This window comes from Corylus avellana, chromosome ca4 (assembly GCF_901000735.1).
Source record: "Corylus avellana chromosome ca4, CavTom2PMs-1.0".
Lineage (NCBI taxonomy): Eukaryota > Viridiplantae > Streptophyta > Magnoliopsida > Fagales > Betulaceae > Corylus > Corylus avellana.
The window spans coordinates 2,789,009-2,798,650 of record NC_081544.1 but is presented as its reverse complement, the minus strand read 5'-3'; the positions used below and the strand labels follow the sequence as shown (position 1 = coordinate 2,798,650).

Below are 9,642 nucleotides of genomic sequence, written 5' to 3'. Positions count from 1 at the left end.
TTTTTCTCAGTTTTTTTTTTTATTTGACGGAGAAACATAATCTGCAAGGTTTTTATAAAATACAAATATATAATCTATTTTTTTTATTTCTTTTGATTCTCTGTACATTCTCCAACTATATTTTTTTTTTATATAAATAATTTTGTAGCATAATTGCAAAAAAAAAAAAAAAGGCCACATACCTGACATAATTAAAAACAAAAAAGAAAAATAAATTATAGTAAAGTTGTTTATGTTTTAAAAAAAAAAAATGAAAGTCCTTAATAATATAAATTGTATTTGTATTATAAGGGTATTTTAGAAAATTTGATCACAATATGATTCTATTCACCAACATATTGCATTGTACCAAACGAAGGAATATGATTAGCTAGTCTATTCCAGCGTTATAACCAAACAAAGGAATAAGAATAGCTAATCTATTCCACATTCTTCTATTCCCAGTAGTAGCTAATCATTTTTCAATGGACTAGACATTCCGCGAACCAAACGAGGCCTAAAAATTTTTTAAAAAAAATTGAAAAAAGAAGGGTGGCTCTAGGCTCTAGCCACCCCTATTCGATCTATTTGGTCGCCCCCAATAGCCCTAGGGCAGTTTGGTCACCTCCGCTTGGGCTTGAGATGGTTTTAACCACCCCAAACCGGCCGATCGAAGATGGTTCGGGCACCCTCAAGTGTAACTCTCAATTTTTTTTTTTTTTTTTTTTTTTAGATAAGACCAATTTAGGGTGACTAATTTTAGGGAGTATTTATTCGAATGCAAGCATCATCTTGTCGTTTCTATATTCTCAAGTTGTGGTTAAAATAAGTTAATTTATATTATATTTGACTTCGAGTTTATAAGTGTTCTTTTGGTTTAGCAGTTTTAAATTATGCGTGCGGTTTGAAAAAAATAATTATTTCAAAACATAATATTTAAAAACATTGTAAAGCTTTTAGTAAATTGCGAGTTCAGCCTTTAAAATTTTAGAATCTTAAAACACACCCTTTTTGCGCTTTAAAAATGTGAATTCTTTTACAGTGCACCCCAAAAGGGAGAACTTATGTGATTATGTTAAAAAAATTGTGTTCCGCATGCAAAATCGTGGGGGCAAACACACTCTTAAGAATGTTAACCTCTTTTTGGTTTAATCCCTTCTTCTTTTCCATCTCTTTGTTAAGCAAAATTTCGACAATAAAACCAACCATGCACTCATATATATGCTGAAGCTGTGAGCATATATATGAGTGGTACAAAACATGTAGAAACTCAAAAGTTGCTGGTACTAGTGCTAGTCTTGATAAGTGAAGTTTATTATTCATTCAGTATAAATAAGAGAGAATTATGAAGTAAAACTACATATAAGTATATATATAAGAACACCAAGTAATTTCCATACAATGAAATATTCCAGCAATACAAGAAAGTTGCTGACACACGACCAAGCACACAACTTTGACTGAAACAGATAATAAATATGTAACATCTATATATAGAAAATCAACAGCAAACTGATCAATCCATTTATGCTATATGCGGTTGCAGGTGTCTGTTGTTGATCATAATTCAAGGGCTCTTGGTTGCAGGCGGTGGTGAGAAGAATGGGATGGAAGGAATTGTAGTTGGAATAGTTGGGAAGGAGGGAATGGTTGGAAACGGTGGAAAGGTGAACTTTGGGATTGATGTTGGGATGGTGGGCAAGCCCGGAAGCGGAGGCAGCGTCGGCAGCGCCGGCTGAGTCGTTGGCAAAGTTGGCTGCGTTGGCTGTGGCAATGTTGGTATTGTAGGCAAAGGCGGTAATGTTGGTTTGGGCAAAGTTGGCACCACCGGCGTCGTTTGTAAGAGATGACGAGCGGCCAAGCTGCTGCTGATCATGCTGGAGAAGTTGAAGACAATGAAGAAAGCTAAGATGAAGCAGTTGCGAGAGGGCGCCATCACTGAAGGAAATTCACAAGAAGGCAGAGAAGTTGATCTCTTGGGTTTGGATGGTGGTGGAAATGAAGGCTATCATCATGGGGTTTATATAGGGAGATGGACGTCCATCTTGCATGGTTTATGGTTGGGAAAAAAGTAGGAAGACGGGCCTTGTGAGTTTTCCCCATTGTTAGGCAACCTCCTCACCCATCTTTCATGGAAAAACTATATGAAAAAGTTGACTTGTGTTATTTTGGTTTCTTAATTTAATGCCTGTAATTCACAGTAGATTGGCTTTGGCTACCAAGGATTTGTCAGTTTGGTTACCTAATCTAAGTTCTCACCCCATGAGGTGTTTTATATGAGGTTTTTTTTTTTTTTTTCAAAGAATTTGATTGATGTAGGTTACCAATACAAGTTTCTGGTATATATAGATAATCCTTGAAAAGCAGCTTGCAAGAGAAGAATGACCAAGTACTTATATATACATAATTAAGATTGTATTTAAGGTATCTAGAACACTTGCCGTCTCTAATAGACTAATACCAAATGATACAAATTTCAAATAGAACTCACCATTGAAAATCCTTTTTCAAAAGAATGGTGTTTAAGAGCTTATATATATATATATATATAGAGAGAGAGAGAGAGAGAGAGAGGTTAAGACTACACTTAAATCACGTGGGATATTTAGGACCATAACGGTCACTATATGATTTTTAGTTAATAATGAACCTTTTTTTTTTTTTTTTTATCTTTTTCTTTTTTGTAAGGACATAAATTTTCAACAAATTGGGTTATTTGAATTTTCATACAAACAACTCTTTAAGAGTATTATGAGTCTCTTAGCATGTAAAAAATATATGTTTTTCTCAATAGTATGTGCTTCTCACATGCTCAAAGGACACGCGACACATTTAGAAACTGTACTAGAGGAATTCCTTCAACTTAGTGGGTAGGAAATTTATATATATATGGCGCAAAATTGTTTAGACTACTTATAGAACTTGACTCCTCCAAAAAATTATTGGCACATATATGATCTTGGATTTGATATATTTGTGAATCTATTACAAGGGATGACAACATGTTTTCTGAAGACAAGTATTTCAGCTTTACAAGCTAGCTCCCAATAGTCAAGGATAATTAAAAATTGAGTAATTTATCTTCTAATTATCTTATCATGCTGACGTGGCAATGCCAATTAATAAACCCTTATTTAAAAATAAATAAAAACAATACATTCAAAAACCCGCTGAGCTAAATCTAAATTTCTTAATTCAAATGGCATGTAGGTTTTGAATGGCTGAAACAACTTCAGTAATGGACTGGAATTTTCTCCTTTCCTTGAGAAGAAACTTTGCCAGCTCAAGAGCCCGGCGTTCACAATCTGCTCGTTTGCTGGCATCAGTGATTGAATCAAAATCCTCAACATTTACCACTCCAACAATTCTCCTGTCAAACAAGGATGATATATATAGCAGAATATTAATAATCCATTTAATCAAATACAACTCTACTAATATTAAAATGCACAAACAGTTAAACATTCAAAAGCAGAGAAAAGAATAAATTCAAAATTTTACACAAAGAAAACAGAAAAATATGGTAAAACATAAGAATCTGTAATCTGTTTTGCTACCTTATCATTTTGGCAGCACCAAATCCAAGGGTGTCATGGAACAAATCTTCCATAAATTTCTTTTGCACAAGCCCCTGAAGCTCAGGATTGTTATATATTGAAGGAAGATAAGCCTCACCAGAACCATCCTTGTGTTCATCCCAAAGTGCAATGAATTTCTTGTGGAAAAGATTCCAAGTCTCTTCAATCGTCCTCAAAATCCACTCCTTATATGTCTGCACAATAATGTGAAAATCAGATATACCTCCAAGCAAGCCTATAAGTCATGCTTCCCACAAAAGGAAATAGCAATGGATAGTTTCATAAGAAACAAAATGCAAAGAACTTGAACTTCACCAAAAGAAGAAGAAGAAGCTCATGTCTTTTATCTTCACTAGTATTGGCTTAAATTTATTTTGTATTTCTGCAATTTTCTTCTGTGATTCTCTGACATAACTCTTGTTGTTGATATTAGATACTATGTCCAGAAGATAATGGACAAATAAAAAGGTACTTCAGAGCTGCATATTGATGAAGAAATTAACATGGAACATATATATATATTCAATGATCGAATTGCTACAGAATTTCTAAAGATATATCGAAGTATATTAATTAGAAAAGTAGTAAGATTTTCAAAACACAACACTCAAATAAAAACGATTCTTGTAGGCAGAGACAACAGTCCTGATTATAGTCCAGCAGGAATAAAAATATAGAGGAAAGCACGGATGGATTTGAAAACACAAAGAAAACTATATATTACAATTGCAATGGAATACATAGAAAACAAGAAAAAATATATGGCAGGTAAATGACACTATTTAGAAGAAATAATTGAAAAGGCATAAAATACTGTATGCAACCAAGAATGGCTTGAAAATATCTCCCAAGAAAAACACTACACTGATGTAAAGCTATAACATCATATGCTCTGTTTCTTTCAACATAAAATTGTTGATGGACAATATCCTCCTCTATTAAGAGGAGCATCATTTCCCATGTTCCTGTTTATCCTCCTCTGTTACCCAACATTTTGAGGAGACCAATTGGTGAATTTTCAAATTTCAAACAAGAAGAGAAAATTCATTTAAAAATCAGTATCTTACATGTAAATTATTTTACTGGAATTAGCTATTACACCATCAAATATCTCAAAGGGAAACAAATGGGAGTTAGAAAATAACAAGCGTAAAACCAAAGACAGAGAGGCAATTATTAAATCAGGACAAACCTTTCTGTCATTCACTTGATCAGCATGTCCATCTTGTGCAAAAAAAGCCAAAATCAAGTTTCCAAGAAATGCTCCAACGTCAAAACCCATAGGCCCATAGAATGCAAATTCTGGATCTATAACTTGAGTTGACTCAAAAGTAACCATGACAGAACTAGTGTGGAGATCTCCATGTATAAGAGCCTGTGCTCTCTCACCAAACCTACAGGAAAGCCAACTCTTCAATATCATAAGACACCGGAAGTGGAAACAATATAAAAAGAAAACAACAACAAAGAAAGAACAATACTTAGATTTCAACTCAGCAACTTCAATCTTCAAAACATTATCCTCCCGAACAGCCTCAGCATCACGATCAAGATAAGGGGAAGTCCAATGATTATATTGAGAAACCTTGTACGGGTCAGAAAAAACAACCTGCGCAGTGTGCCTGCATAACTCTGCGTTCCCACAAAATTCAGCAACTGCATAGAGCAAGCATGAGTTAAGACTATAATATAGGGACCATATAAACACGAATCACCATTACAAGCAGAGAACCAATAAAATTCTTGTAATCATATAAACACAAATCACCATTACAAGCAAAGAACAAATATAGATCATCACATGCACATACCAGCACATTTGTGCTCCGTGGTGGAACGATAAAGGAGGGATGTAAAGTAAAGAGTCCTTGCCATGTATTCTGAGATGTGTTCAGCCAACAAGGGGTACTCGATCCCAGCAATCAACCCTTTTCTCAGGATTATATGTGGAGGCTCCAAGTAACGCATGCCAATCAAAGACATGGTACGATCAAAATAGTAAACTTGAGGCACATGCTCAGGACTTAAGCGCCCATGCTCTCTCAGTGCCAGTGCCTCAAAATATGCTCGTTCCTTCGTCAACGGCCAAGATTCCCCTATACAACGAATGTATGGGATAGCCTGAAGAATTACACAACCAAGTATTAAATCATAGTGCAACCAAGCTTGATACATCTTTTGATGATTGTGAAATGTGGATCACCAAAGCCCCATAATGTGTGAGAATTGTGAGTGTAAGAGATATTTTAGTCGCGTAAAACAGATTATCTGTAAGAATAAGCTTGAAAACAATAACTCTAGCATCTCTTTGATTTTCAGATTTAGAAAGATCAGTATGCTCAATATCACTGGCAACTTCAATTGATTCACTATCTCCACTTGTTGACACATCTTAATCCTTTTAAAAATATTTAACTTCTGCAACGAATCTTGACTTTAAAACAACATCTCGGCTAATGACAGTTTGGTGATCGATAGGATACCACAATTTGTACACTTTGTTCTATTTGCCTAGTTAAAAAAAAGGGAAAGATGCAAAAAAATCAGCCCCTATGATTTGCATCTTTTTAGAATTAGTGCATGTGGTTTGAATTTTATATATAAATATGGTCCTTCCCGCATTTCTAGGAGAGGTTAACGCCACGTGGTCACTTAGACACATCAATGCTAATAAGACATGGATATATGAATCCATATCAATGTCGCACGTGGTCATTAGACCAATAAAATGAGAACACGTGGCTCTCATATTTGACACATCATGTGAAAATTGTACGTTTAACACGGTAATCTAACCTAAATTACAGAAGTTGTCCAAATAGATTTTTAGATGTGGCCCCACCGATAACATATTTTTCAAAACAAACCGCAACATTAATCTCAAAAGAACAAAATACTTCTCACAAGTCTCTACTCAATACTTCTCACAAATTAACTAAATATAATAAAGTAATAATAATAATAATAATAATAACATGCTTATTTTTTTTCAGTAATGGATGTTCCTTGTTCCATATTTAAAAGAAATTAAAGAGTAGTTGTCATGATGGCCGGCAGCCACAAGGTGTCGTTATGGCCGTTTTAACAATTTGGGATAACGGAGGGCTTTTCTGCTAACAATTGGTAGTTGAAGTAGGTTTAGTAAGATAGGTGGTAGTTTGTGGGAGGTTACGTGTAAATAAGTGAAAGTTGAGGGGATTAAGTATAATTAACCCTATATATTATTAACCATAAGTCTATAAATATTTTACACAACATGACAAACAAAATGCTCGGATAATCTACAAGCAAACTTTTGGGGGAAAAAAGATACCTGCTTGATGACGAGAGAACCGGCCGGACCGACGACGATGTAAACAAAATTGAGGTTGCCATCGCCGACCTCTTTAATCTTGAGGCCATCGAGGTTGTTGCCAAGCTTAGAGGAGAGGGAAGGCACGGCCTTTATGTAGTCAATCAGGGACTTCTCGTCCAGCGGCCTGAACTCCGAGAAAGCCATTGCAGAAGGAAAGTGCGGGACTTTGGGGTTTAAGAAGGAAAGTGGTCAATGTTTTTGAAGCGTGAATCGTCAGAAAGCAAATGTGGTGGCCAGTGAGGGTGGCTCCCACCTTGGAGGAAAAGAAAACTCTCCGGCGGCAACATTGAACCTGGCATAACTTTGGACATTTGGTCTTTCTTTCCATTTGGAAAACGACTTGGGATACCACCTGTGCCTCACAAAACAAAAGAGAAGCTAGATACATCAGACATCAACATTATCCGAAGGAGAATCAAACACGTAATTTTGTTCCCAATATTTTTGGCCAAAAGTTCATTTATTAAAATGGGTAATGCACGCCGCGTGCAAAATTTTTTTTTTTTTTTTTTTAAAAGTGTCGTGCGTGGGCGTGCCACGCACGACGCGTGCTCCCAATCAATGCTCCATTAAAATAAGGGAAAACTGAGAACTGATTTAAAAAAAAAAAAAAAATTTTGCACGGGCATGCCACGCACGCCGCGTGTTGTTTATCTTTACCCGAAAAAACTGCATATATATATATATATATATATATATATCCTTTCAAATTACCACCTTCAGATATTGCGTGAGCCTGATTTCATAATTGTGATATTACATGGTCCACTTGCTCGATCTAATTTGGGGCATTTAATCAGATCCAATCCAGGGTAGATGGTCAATTACCCAGTGTAATTTTGGGTTATGGCCAATTGCCTTATATAGTTTGGGTTACATAACCAGTTGACCAGTATATATTTGGGGTACATGATGATCAATTGCCCTGTACAATTTGGGGTGCATGACTCCATACTAGGTAGTATGATATTGACTGCGTAGTATTGGCCAGTTTGGGCCTTAGCCCGCATAGTTTTGTTATTGGGTTTACCTACTTCATTCCATTTAAAAAGAGCATATTTCATATGGGAAAACCTTTTATCAAGTCTATCTGCAAAAGTGATGTTTTGCAGTATCCAATAGAAGGTGTATACATTAGCTAACTAGTTACACCTGATAGAATAGAAGCAAAAACATTGAATTTTTTCTTTTTCTCCTACTTTCTCTTCTTCTCTCTTCTTCTCCTGTTCATTTTCACCGAAAATTTTATTTCTTCTTCTTCTCTTCTCTCCCACTTTCTCTTCTTCTCTGCCAGTGGGTCTGGCGTGACCTAGCCGTGAGTCACCTCCTCCGGTGCAATTAGTGACCTCCTCTAGCACCGTGATTCACCTTTTTCGGCCTTTAGGGCGATAAAATCTTTAAATGGTTAACCTTCCATCTATAGGTTTTAAATTTGAATCCAAAAACGAGTTTTGAGGCATTAGAAACGGTTTTTGAGGTGGGTCATTGCCGGTGAGACCCACGGCTGGGTTTGGACAGTCAGGGGTGTTTTAGTTCTTTGATCCGGTGTATTTGTTCTTACTTTCATTTTTTGCATTTTTCTTAAATTGATGATGTGTCAAATGTTGATTAGATATTGTAAAAGTAGGGGTGTCAATGCGAGCGGTTAAAAACCACCCGCTATAACTGCTAACCGTTAACCGCTTAACCACTTAACCGCATTAACTGCTAACCGCCTAACCGCTTTGTGGTTAGCTGTTAGAGGTTATTGGGTTTACTAACCGTAACCGCTAATGTAGCACCTCAGATTTTGAAAGTCTTATTTTAGAAATATTAATTTGATGCTATGATTATATTAATATTCATATTAGGCAATGATGTTAATTCTTGAGGAATTTATGATATTGTATGAATGGTAATTAGAGATTGGTAGGTAGAATAGTATAGGGTAGGTAAAATAGTAAATGGTAGGTATAATAGTATTTGGTAGGTGAAATAGTAAATGAAGTAGAATTGTAAATGAAAGGCGGAATAGTATTTGTTTTTTTTCCTATAAATAGAGCTCTTCCCCTTCACAATTTTCACCACTCATATCCTCTCTTCCACATATTCTTCCTTCTTCCGTTTTCTACTCGGTCTTTCTTCTTTCTGAAAGTGTTTACACGAAACAGAGAGAGAAAGGGCAAGACAAAGCGTTACAAGAAAGAAAGAACACGCGAGAGAACGGACTTGAGATATTAGTTTGAAAGATATACTAGTAGTGTTAGTCAGATTGGAGCAACTAGATCATTCAGACCACTTTTTAGCTTCAGTCTAGAAGTAAGTAAATTCACTACCCCTTCTAAAATTACTTCATGTCATGCTATTTATTTATTCTTGTATCAAACTGTAAATGATTATTTTATTTACCTGTAACGCCCCGATATTTGAACTAGCAAATATCGAAGTCGTGACGCTGCAACTTTAGAAAATACAATCTTACAGCGGAGTATGTATATTTTTTTCTTTTTCTATGACCTAGGAATAACTTACACAACACAGTTGAGCTGACTGAAATACCTCGAGGTGATATATTATTAAATAAAATAGAAACATAGTTTTCATTACAACATATGTACACACTAGGTGTACCAAATATATGCCACAGACGGCACCTAAATTAACATAGTAATATCTATTAAGTTTACACACATCACCATACATAATAAAAGCGATTAACATAAATGAGACTTGCTCCATAGAGTAAGCATA

General features: G+C 35.5%; 1 protein-coding gene across 1 annotated transcript; it reads right to left on the bottom strand.

The window, feature by feature from the left end:
* Window positions 1–3,150: 3,150 nt before the first annotated feature.
* Window positions 3,151–7,282, bottom strand: LOC132177172 (methylthioribose kinase-like). Its single transcript, XM_059589410.1, has 6 exons — window positions 6,871–7,282; window positions 5,369–5,678; window positions 5,039–5,213; window positions 4,750–4,951; window positions 3,537–3,751; window positions 3,151–3,349 (listed from the first exon to the last, which is right to left on the bottom strand). The coding sequence occupies exons 1-6, from the start codon at window positions 7,054–7,056 to the stop codon at window positions 3,175–3,177; spliced, it is 1,263 nt and encodes a 420-aa protein (XP_059445393.1). The 5' UTR covers window positions 7,057–7,282; the 3' UTR covers window positions 3,151–3,174.
* Window positions 7,283–9,642: the final 2,360 nt, after the last annotated feature.

Excerpts from the sequence above, each read along its gene's own strand:
- LOC132177172 (XM_059589410.1), bottom strand. The coding sequence starts at position 7,056 with ATGGCTTTCTCGGAGTTCAGGCCGCTGGACGAGAAGTCCCTGATTGAC. Across the intron at positions 5,214-5,368 it reads CACGGAGCACAAATGTGCTG|TTGCTGAATTTTGTGGGAAC; the intron begins GTATGTGCATGT and ends TGCTCTATGCAG. Across the intron at positions 3,350-3,536 it reads GGTGCTGCCAAAATGATAAG|GAGAATTGTTGGAGTGGTAA; the intron begins GTAGCAAAACAG and ends CTTGTTTGACAG.